At 36.6% G+C, this 15,946-nt stretch overlaps 2 protein-coding genes across 4 annotated transcripts in view; one reads left to right on the top strand and one right to left on the bottom strand.

Moving 5' to 3' along the window:
- The window catches only part of MRPS31 (mitochondrial ribosomal protein S31), a 63,741-nt gene extending 52,355 nt beyond the window's left edge, over positions 1-11,386 (bottom strand). Inside the window, exon 1 of the mRNA XM_072403793.1 lies at positions 11,238-11,386. Within this exon, the coding sequence (XP_072259894.1) occupies positions 11,238-11,359 (122 nt within the window). The 5' untranslated portion in view covers positions 11,360-11,386. The remainder of the gene's footprint in view (positions 1-11,237) is intronic.
- Positions 1-14,559, top strand: part of LOC140325787 (mitochondrial ornithine transporter 1-like) — a 17,356-nt gene extending 2,797 nt beyond the window's left edge. For 2 of the 3 annotated variants that reach the window (XM_072403821.1, XM_072403829.1), the window contains exons 2-7: positions 7,025-7,121; positions 8,214-8,472; positions 10,700-10,837; positions 11,731-11,903; positions 13,059-13,217; positions 14,203-14,559. In XM_072403821.1, the coding sequence (XP_072259922.1) occupies positions 7,067-7,121; positions 8,214-8,472; positions 10,700-10,837; positions 11,731-11,903; positions 13,059-13,217; positions 14,203-14,324 (906 nt within the window). In that variant the 5' untranslated portion in view covers positions 7,025-7,066 and the 3' untranslated portion in view covers positions 14,325-14,559. Of the gene's footprint in view, positions 1-652; positions 798-7,024; positions 7,122-8,213; positions 8,473-10,699; positions 10,838-11,730; positions 11,904-13,058; positions 13,218-14,202 lie in introns of those variants that run through there. The other variant, XM_072403811.1, reaches the window with a different exon arrangement.
- Positions 14,560-15,946: the final 1,387 nt, after the last annotated feature.

Below are 15,946 nucleotides of genomic sequence, written 5' to 3'. Positions count from 1 at the left end.
GTATTCAGAGTGAACTTCCCTATTTAACAGCATTTACTTTGCAGCATGAACAGGTCCTATTACCTTATTAAACCAAACTTAGAGGAAGGAGAAATATGTTCAATGAAAAGACCCATATCTTCCGAATATTTGTCACATGATTATTACTTCTAGGTATTTTTTATTTTAATAAATATAATTGAAACTGAGCCAAGCAGCTGGAATTGTGCCATAGTTAGATGTTTTGATGTTAGATGTTTTGATGGTATGCATGATATGCATGCAGTAAAAACAAACCAAGAAAACTGCCAGGGACAAATGAAATGACTGTAAAAATAAAATGCTTTATTTCTGATATGTACAGGTCTCCCTCTTTATAGTATATAATATACAAATATTGTACTATTGTACTGCAAAGCTGGGGGAATTGTATTTTATTACTGACGAACCATTTGTGATAGCTTTATTGGCAATAGGGAGTTGGGAGACTGGTTTTTAATAAGCACTTTAATATGCAATAAGTCAGAACATGCATTTTTTATACCTGACTAATTTAAATAAAGAAATCTTTAAATGTGTTTTTTACAATTCTCAGTACATTGAGACATCACGTCCTGATGTAAGTCAGAACCTAAGTCATTTTTTATACCAGTGCACATGATGAATGAATTGTGAAAGGGTCACAATGGAATATGTAAACAGTCGGAGGGGACAGTGTCATTTCAGTGGCAGGGATTAGCACACAGTACAAACATAGAAAGTACATGTCCATGTGTTACTACTTCCAGTCTCACAGAGCTGACAGGAAATACAAGACGGTGAGTCTGTGACCTTTTTTTCTCTTTATACACTACCATTCATACAGCTTTCTTTTAAGTATTTTACCTTTGTACGTTAATATAAACCCAGAATTTATATAATAATATATATTCCCTGCTTGTATCATACTGTATTACCAGAGTTACCTAGATGTATACTATAAATTAGGAATTTTGTATTAACATATGTTATGTTGCATGTCATTATGCAGTCATTAGGACTGCTCCTTCAAAATGAATGGGCTACCAATGCACCTTCAAGCGGACCTAAACTAAAAAAACTAAAAACACCAGGAGGTAGTACTATTTGACGGATGTGATTGGTGCACATTACCTGCCAGGATAATGTAACTCCTGTGCAATGGGTATATCATCCAATGATTGAAGAGAATTGCCATCTTAACGGAAGTTTTTCATGGAGCTGGAGGTGAAGATGGTGGCTCCCTAGGATGCAGTAATGGTAAGTATGTGCCATAATAAGCAAGTGTGCTGTACATACTTATTTATTATGGCAGAAGCTCACCACTCACCAATGAGTTTAGTTCTGTTTTAACAACCCATTTTTCTAATGCATTTCCATGATGCAAAAAATTCAGGTGCCTTAACTTAGTGCATTGGGGTGCAGCTGCCAAAGAGCTAAATGAAGGCAAAATAATTTAAATGTTATCTTCTGATCATAGAATACTACTACAAGAATTCTTTTTTTAAATGGGGACAAATCTCAGTCCCAAAAGACGCATTCAATATTTAAAATTTTTACTAAGCAGCAAAATAAAATGTTCTCATCCAAAAAGAAAAATGAACGAAAAGACAGGAGAAAAGATCCAGCTTACATGATTGGCTGAACTAAATGACAGAAGAAAGGAGATAGATTCAACATGTCACAGCAAAGACTGCAATCAAAGGGGACTGATGAGATAAGGTAATCTCCACCCTGACCCCCTTCCCCAGAGATCAGTTTCATGCAAGAAAATTGGACATAGAAAAATGTTCTTGCATGAAACTGGCCAATGGTGCAAAAATGGTTGCAGACCCCTGTCCTAAAACACATTTGGACCTGTTTTTTTATGCCTTTATCCAAAATTCACCCAACATTTACAGACAGCCTGCATGAAAAATTGAGCCTACAATGAGAAATCACATCCTAATACACCTCAGAACTTCATGGGAATGCCATGAACCTTCATAAGGTCCACCGTGTTGGGGCGCCATTAGAGCACAAGTCATTGCAGTGCACTTATGTGTGATATGTTACCTTGTTGTGGGGCACCTCCCGCGGAAACATGTTTAGGCCCTTACTGCACAGTTGTGAACCCAGCCAAAGTGATGTGGTGAAGGTAACTTATAGTTGTTTTGACCAGCTTTATTTTTGTTTTTTAATTTTTTACTTTTTACTCCTCGTTTACACCAACTTTGGGCTACATTAGTCAGGGGTGCAGAATTCTGTCCTCATGTACCAGCAAGGCAATTTATCCGGATCATTCATCCGGCTCTTTTTGGTGTGCAGACATTTTTTCCTACTGGATTAATTTTGAATAAACTGATTCAACTTTTTTTCATAATAAAACATTTTTCATTTATTTTATTTTGGAAAAAGAAAGTTGGGTGAATCTTGGGTAAAAGCATTTATGAATAGAACTCATTGAAAAGTAAAGTATAATTGTCTGTGCCTCATTCATTACTAAAAAAAAAAAAAATAGATACGAAAATCATATTATACACTAGATGCTGGGACTTTCTTTTTTATAACATGGTCAAATGTATTAATGCTACATACACCAGTCTTACATTGGAATCTATGCTGACCACGTCTTGGGTATACCTACCCTACTTATTGTAAGAAAATGTATGCTACCTTGGGCTTGGTCAGAAAAAAGGTTATTCTACCCACATACATTTCACATATACAAGTATAAAGTGGAAACATGATGTCGTCACCAGAGGATGGGGATGTAAATGAAAGAGGGCCAAGTTTCCCCACATATTCCCTGATAGTCTATGTTCTCTAGTCTTGGAAAGATTTAATAAATTGGGCCCTTTGTGTGCAGTGTCTGGTTTAGTATCTCCTATGGCCTTTAACCGGCAATCTGTAATGGCTAAACCTACAAACAAGGACCTTACACAGTGATAATATAACTGCTACATTAACAAGGTTATATCTAGGTCTGCAAAAGCATTAAAAGTAAACAAAAACTAAACAAAAAAAAAACAATTCACCTTTTCTTCCAGCGATCCCCTAATCCCTCTCAAGCTTTCCTGGATTGATTCCCATGCCTACCCTTATCTAACAGTTTTGGTAGATTTATATTTAGGACACCTATTGAGAAATATATTTCAGTAAAGATTTTGGAGCCCAGAATTCAGCTTTAAGCACTGTTTGTATGACTGGCCACAAATAACAGATAACCCACATAAATATACAACTACTTACTGGTACCTCTCAGGAAAAGTCAAATTAGTCTTTTTGTTAGGGAGAAATTATATCATGGCACCCCCCCCCCCCTCCTATAACAAGCTAAACAACGAGTTAAAGGTGAACCTTGAAACCATAATGTAAAGGAGAAATTGAATGTTTTAGGTGACAAAACAAACATATATGTATGCAAAAATATAATCCAATATGATTTTTCTTCAAATGTAGGAAATGGGTCTATAATAGAAGATTTTTTTCGTATTTTATTTTCTGTAATGAATTAAAGAGGAACTAAACTCAAAAATTGCAAAAAAAAATACACTTACCTTCAATTCACAGGGCAGTCCGATCCCTCTGGGTGCCGCCATCTTCTCTTCTTCTTGCTGTTCTTTATCCTACGTCACCCAACCCAGGCGAGAGATCGGGTGACGTATGATGAAAAAACAAAGTTTGCCGATCGCAATGCGTATTTTTCTCTTTGCGCAAAAAGTGCCTAAGAGCCTCCCGGGATGCATGATGTAGGTATCCCAGGAGGCTTTGCGCTCCCATTCATTCTCGACGGCCTAGGCGATCGAGAATTAGGGGGCCGTGCTGCTTCCTTTTTTTTAAAAAAAGAAAGAGTGTTGCACCTAAAAAAAAAAAAAACAACATAATTTTTACCTTTATTATTATTACTACACAGTATTTATATAGTGCCATCATTTTATGCAGCGCTGTACAAAGTCCATAGTCATATCACTAACTGTCCCTCAAAGGAGCTCACAATCTAATGTCCCTACCATAGTCATATGTCATTAATGTAGTCTAAGGTCAATTTTTTTAGGGGGAAGCCAATTAACCTAACTGCATGTTTTTGGTATGTGGGAGGAAACCCACGCAGACACAGGGAGAACATGCAAACTCCATGCAGATAGTGTCCTGGCTGGGATTTGAACCTAGGACCTAGTGCTGCAAAGGCTGGTGTGCTTACCCTGAGCCACCATGCTGCCCCTACATGTAAGGATTGTCTATCCTTTTATGTAAAGTGAAAATTCTGAGTTTAGACATGCTTTAAGACCTCTAAAAAGGCTTCCACAATAAAGAGAATTCCACTTGACTTATGTGCAGAAAAAACATCATCCATCCTCTCTCTATGCTAAATGTAGGTCTCACAAGTGCTCTTTAATACTTATAGTAATAGTTTTTTTGGTTTAATCTACATGGTTCAGGTTTTACATTTCCTGCTTTTCCAGTACAGATTTAAATACAGATGATGTTACTTGGTATTTAACTATTTACACGTGTTGTCATCCATGGTATTAACATAAGGAAAACAGGGGAACACTTCATATTCTGATCGCACAAAAAAGTAGGAAAAAATATTTGAATCCAGTGGGAACATATAGAACCCGTCTTGGATTTTGGTTGGTTTTAGGACCTAAATTGGGGGAGTTCCCCCCTACTTTTTGTTCCATTGACAGAGGTTATTGGGAAAGGACAAAATCAGAAATCTTTTCAGCAGTGACCTAGTCAACAAATGAGTTATACTAGTTACCAGTATCCAACACTTTTCTTCCTTTTTTACTTTTTTTTTGAATTTGAAGGTAATTGATTTCATAAGATCTTTTAAAGAATCAGAAGTAAACTGTGTTGCTAAAAGATAACATATAGTGCACATGACGTTCAGTCACCTGAACTGACATCTGACTCACCGTGTGCCAAAACCAATTGTATTTCACAATGACCCGAGTTACACTATTTCACAATACTCATACGCAATCATTTAACTAGCAGGTGATTTTTGTGTCAGCTGTACTATCATAGACATAGGTTGCAACAGTTTCACATTTATTTCAAGGACATCTGAAATTTGGTGATACTACATGCTGAAGTAATATATCAATTTTATTGGTAGTAACCTTAATTTTGAAAATTTGGAGCAGTGAAAATCATTCTGTTCAGCTTCACTGTAAGTTTTACAAGGCCTGGGAACTAGTATGCGGATAACGGATCAGAGAAGAGCCGCTTTTTATTTTTGGTTTCCTATGCAATTAATATGCTTTAAAAACTATTTTCTTTACGCTGCAGTTTGAGGGTCATTTCATAATCTCCACTAACCAATATTGTTTTTGTTTCTGTTCAAAGCTTCAACTTCTGGATATATTTTTATGTGGGTATTATCTCCCCTCCAATTGTGTTACTTCCGCCACCTCCTAGATTGTAAGCTCTTCTGGGCAGGGTGTTCTTCTCCTCCTGTGTCACTGTCTGTATCTGTCTGTCATTTGCAACCCCTATTTAATTTACAGCCCTGTGTAATATGTTGGTGCTATATAAATCCTGTTTAAAAAAAATAATAATATTATTATTAACTGTGGTGATATTCCATGGTGTATAAAGGGGCACTCTGGACCCATTACTAGAACCATGTTCTAGGACACAGCTTAAAAGACTCTACCCTATTTTATTGGTTTTGGTAAGGTATAACCTACCCCAAATGTATACGTTTTTTGGACTTTCTCCAAATAATATTACACAGTATTTATATAGCGCCAAGATATTATACAGCACTTTAAAAAGTCCATAGTCATGTCACTAACTGTCCCTCAAAGGGGCTCACAATCCAATGGCCCTAGCATATCACCACCATTAAAGTCAATTTTGGGGGAAGCCAATTAACCTAACTGCATGTTTTTGGAATGTGGCAGGAAACCAGAGTACCCAGAGGAAACCCAGGGAGAACCTCCAAACTCTTTGCTAGTGTCCTGACTGAGATTCAAACCTGGGACCTAGTGCTACAAAGGCCAGAGTGCTAACCTCAAACCCCAAATATTGGTGTAACTCGAAAAACTATGTCTAGGCCTTTTTTTGCATGATCTAACTATATTGACTAAATATAATGCACAACATTTTTTGCATAACAGTATAAATCATTTATAATTGCCACAAACCCTCCCTGTTTTGTTCTTTATTTTGCACTATAAGTAATTTTGGGCTGGCAAGAACCTAAAAAACTATACACAGAGGTTATCTACTTACCTTCCATGAATCATACTTCACTTCTTCCAATATGAAAATACTATATATTAGAGTCATTAGGGTCCAGGAAGAACCCCTTTACTAGTTTTGAAACATTTATCCAGGGCAGATCATCCAACAAAGACAGACATCTAATTACCACATCAAAAACAGATCAGATATAAATCCAATGAGTTTACCACACTTCTTCTCAGTACAGCTTCCCAATAAGCACCAACAGTGTGTAATTAATTTCTACAGCTACAGCACCTCTCTACTTTGTATCACTTAGGATCAATGTTTTTGGACATTTCTTTCCAGTAAAGAGGTTAATACAATAAATGAATAATTTGCATTCCTGTTTTTGAGCTCTGGTTTATTGGGAGTTGTGTTGGTTCTCATTGACCCACTCACCATAATTGGATTCTATGTTTCATAAAGGTCAGCCCTGATATATTGGGCCATTATTAAAGCTCTCCAAAACTTGAAAGGATACACTTTCACCAGTAGAGCTGGGTGATCCCAAAAATCAAACAAGCCTCAACCAAATATACATAAATTGAAAAAAAATGGTGTTTTCCATGGCTCTTCCTGCTGTTCTAAAATCAGGAGAAAATTCCTTATTTGGTCAAACAAATAAACCCTTTATTTTAGGAAGCTACTACTTATTCAGTATACAACTTTTTGATTCCTGTTTGCTAACCTCCCCATGAGTTGTGTTAAACTTTTTCTATATAAAAAGCAAAATGAAAGCTACCCCATCAAATATATGTCTAAATAATCAATATGTACCATAATTATTGTATATTTTTTTTTCCAGATTTTTATGTTACCCTTCTTGTAGCAGCCTTATTTATCAAACATGAAGACAAATAACACAATCCAAGCAGCAATAGATCTGACAGCCGGTGCTATAGGTAATGAACACATTTATATTATTATCTATTAATTTGTTGTGTCTGAGGATTTGTATGAAACATGAAAACAAGAAATGGGTTTGTTGGTTGTTGCAATTAATCATATTCCAGATGTATATTAGATATTAAAGGAAATATGTGACTGGACATAAATATACTTTAATGCATCATTAGCTACATTAGATCTGTTAGAGTATACTATATTATGAATATATTATATTATTAGAATATATTATATTATAGAATATTATTATATTATGAATTCTTGCCAATACCAATACCTTTTAAATGAAAGAAAATGAAACAGAGTTCAGGTACACTTTTAACTGGGTGGTTGTGCATTCACCAAATACATAACACAGTCACCCAATTTGACATTTGCTGTATTGAAATAAAAACGAATCTAAGTTTACCCTAAATAAACATCTGAATTGTTTCTGAACCCAGAATTGTATACAGAGGTATTAGATCCAATTTATTAAATATCTCCAAGAATATTATTGGATAACTTGGTCATTCAGCAAACCTGGAATAGATTTCTTAAAATTATAGCTATTATTTGGCAGGCTTGCCATATCATCCAGGTCCTGATGATCTTTGATAAATCAGGTCCATTATGTGCAGTGCCTTGTGATGCATAGGTATTGGCATTTCTAACCAGACCAGGTAGTTAGAAAGTACTCATAAAGTATTAAAGAAACTATGGCCTACACTCTCTTTTGGCTCTTTACCAACTGTTCATCACTAAGATCTTACATGATAACCAATACATTTTAGGCTAACCTTTTAACTTGTCTCACAAGCACTGTGTAGAATATCAACTGCATATTTTTACATGTGTATATTAGGACAGACCATAGGGTTGACATTAAAGTCATCCTGCTCCTTCACTGTCCAATCAGAGTCTAGGTAGTTTGTGGATAAGGTTGTAATGCTTATCTTCTGTAAAGTCTTCCATGGAATCCATGGTGTCCAGGTCAAAAACTAGGACATAACTATTCTGGCTGTGTATTTAGCTGTTGCCTTTAAGTTGTCTTTAAGATGTAAAGCATGGGTTAATAAGAACTTATTTTATTTATACAAACATTGTAGGTGGGACAGCTTGTGTCCTAGTTGGCCAACCATTCGACACTGCCAAGGTAAAAATGCAAACATTCCCCAACCTGTATAGAGGACTGATAGACTGTGGAAAGAAGACTTACAAACAAGCGGGCTTCCGAGGATTCTACAAAGGAACCAGCCCAGCCCTTCTGGCTAATATATCTGAGAATTCAGTTCTTTTTATGAGCTATGGCTTCTGTCAGAGAGTTGTGAGGAAAATTGCTGGCTTAGAAAAAAATGCACCTCTAAGGTAAGTGTTAAACTTAAAAGAAACTCAATATTTTTAACAAAATGAATATAGAATATAAATGTACTAGTTCAATGCAATGTGGCAACCTTAAGGCGTTCTGTACACTGTCCTTCTTGTATAATTGGCCGATTTATTCTCTCTGGCTTCCCCTGCAATGGGAATTTTATTTTTCGCTGTCTAGGAGTAAATATTACCACAGACACTTTCCTCATTAGAACACTAAAAGTCTAACAGGTGATTATAAGTAGACCTTCCCAGAAATCAGTTTGGAAAGGAGCAACAAGCTTTTTCTTTAGGAAAGTAAGGGGTCGGAACCGGCAACAAACTTTGTTAAAAGCGGTGCAATGTATAGATCACACAGAAGGGTTTTTTTCCCCCAACAAACGTTCGGCTACACTTTAAGAATACATGATGCCTTTATCTATGCTTCATGGTTGAAAAATGTCTTTCTCTGAGGAGTCTGGATTTATATAGTTTGCCTTGTGTTTAGCGGAATAAATACCCTTGAGTCAACACGCGTTGATATTTGTTTTTATATTGTGTTGATGAAGTCAGAATACTTTATTATGTTTTCCTTGTACACTGCAGCATGCTGTAATGTGGTTTTTTAATACAGCCCAAGGTTCCCAATTTAGAGAAGGCCTTCCACTAAAATAAAAGGTCAGCATACACTGGTCAAGCCCATTACTGCTCCCCAAATCACCTACTATATGTAGGTAAAAAATATTCCCACTTCCGGGTATAGCTATGGTTGCAAATTCTTTTTTTAATATTATTTTTATTGAAATTTTTAAGAAATTACAAAAGATAAAAGAAAGAAAGACAAAGGAACATTAGACAAACTTAAGAGTACATTATATCTAATATCATAGTGAATAGCAAAGAGAAAATACAATAAAGAAAGAGAAAATAAGATAACTAAACACAATGGTCAATGTTAGTAACAATTAACAGCATTACAGGCTACATAGATCCATACAGTCTTAGACAGTTTTAATGATTGGTAGGCAGAAATCTTTCCCACATAATCCAATTTGAATGGAATTTATGGGCTTGAAAATTGCTATATGCTAAGGCACCTTCATAATAATAATTTGAGTGGAATTTCAGCACAACATCAGAGATATTAGGAGCTGTTGAGTGATTCCATTTAGTAACTACAGAAATTCTAGCGGCAGTAAGATTATGAGTAACTATGGTGCGGAAGCAAAGTGGAAATTTCTCCAGTCCCAAATTTAACAGTGCTAATGCTGCATTCGGATTAGTAAAGAATCCTGTAACTTTTGAAATTAGGACAAAGATAGAGTTCCAAAAACTATGAATATTCCTACAGTCCCAAAGCATATGTAAAAAGGTACCTAATTCTCCACATTTCCTCCAACATAATGGAGAGTAATCTGGTACAAATTTTGATAATCTAAGTGGTGTTCTGTACCATCTATATAAAATTTTCTGGTAATTATCCCAATGTGATGTACATTTAGAAGCTTTATAGCTAAAACTGATTGCAATTTTCCATTGAGAAAGTGTAAATGTGCTTATTAAGTCTTGCTCCCAGACAGTAAAAGCATGAGTTTTACTCCCAACATTCTTATTTTGAAGTAAATTGTAATACATTGAAATGCCGCCTTTGCCACGGGTAATCTTCTGAGCTCTATTCCAAAATACCTCTGGGATCAAAAACTCTCCTTCCGGAAGAGAACTCAGAAAATGATTTATCTGATACATTTTAAAAGTATTAAGAAAGGAGTGGAACCGTGGCAAATCCGACACATATTGAAATCCCAAATTATGCCAGGATGGTTGCAAATTCTTTAAACACCAAACTTTTTGTAGAACTACAAACCATAACCGTGCAATAGGTTTTAAAAGGAAAAACCCTGGGATTGTTAAATGTTAATTTCAACTTTTAGCAATTCCAAAGGCAATTTATCGACACTGCTATAAAATCTAATTAAACACTTATGGGGGAATCTGTGCTAGCTATAATCCTGAGGTCAGAATTTAGCTCTTCTACACTGGAAACCTCAGTTTAATTCTACTTAAAAGTCTCCCTATTGGGTCCTATCCTACTCCAGGCTGTATAGCAGCCACATGGCTATTGTTATTGAGTACTTCAATTGCAATATCCTCATCAACAATATGTAAATGTGTTTTGTGATATTGTAAAAAAAATATGTAATATTTTTGTTAAATGAAAACCTGTATTTCCATATCTGCATTTTAGTAATCTACACAATGCAACTGCAGGCTCATTTGCAGCGGCATTTGCCTCCCTGGCACTTTGTCCCACAGAGCTGGTAAAATGCCGTCTTCAGGCTATGCATGAAATGAAGCTGTCCGGCAAGATTATAGAAGGGCAAAAGTAAGTAAGAGCTATTATTGTAAAGTGACTACATGTGCATGTTCCTTCCTTTTCTGTGTCTGCACACCTAATGCCAGTATCACAAGGAGATATATACTGCTCAAGGCGAGTGGCTCACTAAGGCTGCACTGCAGAATTGCAGGGTGCTGTAACCTTTTTGTTAGTTTAGTTGGCATCAGTGGGTATTTCTGACATGCCTCTTGACTGTACACTCACATAAAATGCCAGTTCAGCAGGGTTTTCATTGGAATAACAATGCTGCCAATTGTTCTTCCACACCACAGCAGTAGCAGTAACATATTGGTGTAGATCAATCGGTGGACCCAGTTTACAACAAGTGGAAAGCTCTTTATATAACACACATGTGGGGGATTGCAAAGGTATAAAGCTGTCCCCCTACCTTTCCTTCTGTCTGGTACAGTTCTGCAGATTCCCTTTCGTGTGTGCTTCACAGTATGCATTACAAAATGCAGCAAAGCAGACAGAGCTCATCCTATTTCCTGGCTGGAGGACATCCAGCATTGCCTAGTACATTCCTTTCCAGCCTGAGAGTCCATGACCTGCCTGTTTCATGTATTGGATTTCAGTTTATGGACAATATGCAGCATTACATTTAATAATTACCTAGAAGAGTCTCCATTCCTAAGCAGTCTAGATACTCCAGCACATTCACACTGATATCCATTAAGGCCAATCCACTGTTTGCTTTAAATATAAAAGCTCTTGAGAAGAGTCCGGATGCAGGGTGTTATGATGTTTTCAGGAAACTATGTACAGTACCCTTCCGTTCCCCCCAGCCATGACCTGCCTGTATTTACAAATAAGCATTTAATACAAGGTGTTACTAATACAATGATAGTCTGTGAATAACTCTGACCTCGATGTCTCCTTAGCACAGTGTGGTCGGTGGTGAAGAACATATTGCACACAGATGGGCCACTGGGTCTTTATCACGGTCTGTCCAGCACCCTGCTCAGAGAGGTTCCAGGCTACTTCTTCTTCTTTGGGGGATATGAATTGGGACGTTCATTTTTTACAAAAAGCGGGAAAACAAAAGATGAATTAGGTATGAATGTTATCTCAGGTGGAACCTGCTCACGGCAGCAGTAAGAGATCCTTACTAATAAAATTGATGATTACAATGCATTGGATCTCCAACTTTGTGGTGTGATTGTGCAAACGTCCTGCACATTGCTGCAGCCAGATTGCGGTGCTCTGACTAGGTTTCAATTTTTATTTCTAGCCAAAACACTAAAATCTGATAAAACAATTACCGTAGATCTGAAAGTAATCTGTGACAAATCCAGCAGCTGACCATATAAGAGACCAATTTTGAATAGATCAGATGCGTTACATTGTATCCTTTGTACAAACAATTGAGTTTTCTATCTGGGGAAAACAATCAGAATGGCAGAATAAATTTGTGTAGAGTTTTGTGGGACTTCCAACTGATCAATTATCAAGTGGAATATGCATTGGATTGGTTGGGTAAGCATTAAATTGCCATCTTCTTGAACATTTAGTTGGTGTTAGCATCCCATTGACAGGTTTTCATTTTGGCATTACATTTCCCTTAATTTTATGTCCAGTAGACTTAACAGGAAGTTAGAAGATATCTTTCCATCATTTCCATCTAAGCACCTTCTAGGTAAATTTTGGATTTACTATTACTTTCTTTTCCACTGACATTGGTGATCGCCAAGACAAGGAATAAAAATCCTAAAGTGGACTTAAACTCAAGGGGCCTGATTTATTAAAGCTCTCAAAGGCTGGAGAGGATACACTTTTGTCAGTGAACCTGGGTGATCCAGCACACCTGGAATAGATATCATCCAGGATTCAAAACATTTGCTGGTAAATAGCAAATGGCCTTAAAGAAATCCATTCAAGGTTTGCTGAATCACCCAGCCTCAGTGATAAAAATGTATTCTCTCCAGCTTTGGGAAGCTTTAATAAATCAGGCCCAATGTATTAGGCACCAAAGTTTTGAGAAACATAGAAACTTCAGCCAAACCAATGGACTGACAGTCAACATAAAAATGCACTTCAGTCTTTATTTTCAGTCGTCTCTCAAGTTTGAGTATATTAGTCCAAATGTACTAGAAATAAAGTTGGTCTCTTCCAAATGCAATACATATATACAATACACACAATATAACAAAACAATTTTGTAAACAAGCATGACAATGTTTTCATAACACATCTTTCTCTTTTTCTGCAGGAATTCTTCCTTTGATGATCAGTGGAGGATTCGGTGGAATCTCGTTATGGCTGGTTGTATTCCCAGTGGACTGTGTTAAGTCACGGATACAAGTTCTCTCCATGACAGGGAAACAAGCAGGATTCCTGAAGACATTTGCAAATATTTTAAGAAATGAAGGTACTTTTTCTAGTTTATAAATGCAAGTTATCAGACGTGTGTGGGCAGCAGTTGTATTGGTTGTGCAGCTTTGGTGTCACTGCAGAGGAGCCACAAACCAAGTGAATGACTTCAGCATCTGAAATGTAGAGATTTTTCTAAGGTCAGGGGTTACAGGTTGATACTAAACTCAAGGCAGATATTGGATATTTATACATTATGAAATTGGGACATGGCAGTTCCCTGTACAGGAAAATTGCACGGTGTACCAGTGTTCTTCAGTGCTCACTCATGTGCCAACAAATGACATGCTGATATGAGGGGGAAATGGAATGATAAGGGGATAAGCTCTCCATCACTGATATAGCATTGGACCATTATATAGCAACAGTCTGTTGTTTTTACATTGCTCAGCTATTTTACATGCTAAACCTAAATTGATTTTTACATCCGAAACTTTAAAATGAAAACATGAAAAAATGCCAGAGAAAAATCAAAGTGTAACCCACTGCAAAATGGAAATTCTTGGGGATACGTCAGATGCCCCTTGCTTTTCGCTGTATTGGTGTCTTCAGGGTAGATGGAGACAGGAGAAGAATGCACTCACAATCCCCAAATCTCCCTCAGTCAGTCATATGTAGAAGTATTTGATGACTTGGATCTGAGCGATAAGAACCTCATGGGACAGTCCCCTCCATCTACCTGTTTTTCTTTAAATAACATTAAGCAGTGTATGTAAAAATGGTGGTCATTTACACTATTACTAAGCAACCTTTCTGGCTCCTGTGGAGGAATAGGCTCACAGAAACATGGAATAATACAACCAATTTCTTGCCAAAAAATGCTTTTATTTCATTTTATTGTTTACTCATGAATTAGGGGTTAGCACAAAATATTTTAGGGAAGAATTACTCCTAGGGCTATCAATTTGATTTTTTACATCCAAAACTTGACAGATTTTGTAACAACGTGTTTAACTCTACTGAACTATTTTTCTATTTTTCAGGTGTCTTTGTTCTCTACTCAGGACTGAAGCCGACCCTAATCCGAGCTTTTCCAGCCAATGGGGCGCTGTTTGTAGCATATGAATACAGTAGGAAAATGATGATGCAGCAATTTGAAACTTAACTGGCTACAGAATTCTTTTTTACACTTTTGACATGATGAACGAAGAGAAGAATTCCATAGGAGATTCTCAGTGTTAACATTCTAAGTGCCATGCACTGCACTGCCAGTATTAGTAACATACCATGACTAATTTATATCTAGAATAATTTACATCACATGCAGTCATTCAGATGTCTATTTTATGTAATTACAAGAACATGATGGTATTTTGTAATAAACCTTCTATTTACATATATTGGTTGTTGTCAGGCAGGCTGTGTTATACTTTGCTGGGAGTGATGTTTGGACCTGTGTAACTGCAATATATTATGCATGCTCATCATAAAGACATTTTAATGTAACACCCCTTCCCCCAAAACCAACAAAAAGGGGATAAATGATACCTAGAAATAGAGGTGGTCAATAAGAAGTACAAAATTGACTTTTATGTAAATGTATGTAAATAGCACTTAGAAAGTTTGATTGGCTCACTGTTTCCTTGTCAGTATCTAAACCAGCTTTTCCCAATAAACCTGATTTATTAAAGCTCTCCAAGCTTTCATTAGTGAAGCTGGGTGATCCAGCAAACCTGTAATGGATCTAGTCCAGGATTGAAAACATTTGCTAACAAATAGCAAATCCATTCTGGACTTGCTGGATTACCCAGGTTCATAGATAAAAATGTATCTTCTCCAGCCTTGGAAAGCTTTAATAAATCAGGACCCAATGAAGGAATCCTTGAAATCACAATAAACTTTTCAGAGAACCCCAATGGTAATAATTAATATACTACAGCTCAGAAGACATTAGAGTGACCATTTATATTGGAATAAGTAATGTAACATATTTTGGGTTTTTGACACCCAGAGCTGCTCCATGAAACATTAATTTTATATTGTTTAAAGTAATATAAATGAAAAGAAACTTTTGCCCTTTACAATGGCGGTCACCAAAAGGCCTTAATATAACAGCAATCAATGGAATTTTTGCTCATTACATTTGTGGTAAATGTGAAGAATGCTTTATTTACAAATATGTGAAAAGATCATTACACATATCAAAGGCAAAAACTGCTCATTGATCAAGGAACCCCATCTGAGAAAGAAGAAAGGTTAAGCTAAGCCTTCATTTCTACCTTTAACCATTCCCCTTGTTCCCTGACATGTATTAGTTTGTGAGAGTCTAGGAGACCTCAGGATAATGAGCCCATGATCTTGTTGCCTTAACAAATCCATCATGCTATGAACATTGTATATTCTACTTGTTAGATTTGAGGCTCAAATTCAATGTCCTGGCACCTCTTGCATTTCTGTGTGTATGCAGCAATCAGAAATACACAACTACCTAGGAAGGCCTGGTGGGTCTTTGCTATGTGAGGTGTAAATGACACTCTGGTTCTTACTCTCCTCTTTCTGTGTCACTGTATGTATCTGTCTGTCATTTGCAACCCCTATTTATTGTACAGCGCTGCATAATATGTTGGCGCTATAAAAATACAGTTTAATAATAATGAACTATGCAAAAGCCAAAATGGCAGGGAAGAACAGACTGGAACAGAATTATTGTTGACTGACGAATAGTTTATAAGCTGACTAATCCATACATGCCAATGGACTATATAAACATGGGCACAGGACAGGGTG

Source organism: Pyxicephalus adspersus, chromosome 1 (genome assembly GCF_032062135.1).
Source record: "Pyxicephalus adspersus chromosome 1, UCB_Pads_2.0, whole genome shotgun sequence".
NCBI classification, from domain to species: Eukaryota; Metazoa; Chordata; class Amphibia; order Anura; family Pyxicephalidae; genus Pyxicephalus; species Pyxicephalus adspersus.
This window is presented reverse-complemented; position numbering and strand designations above follow the sequence as displayed.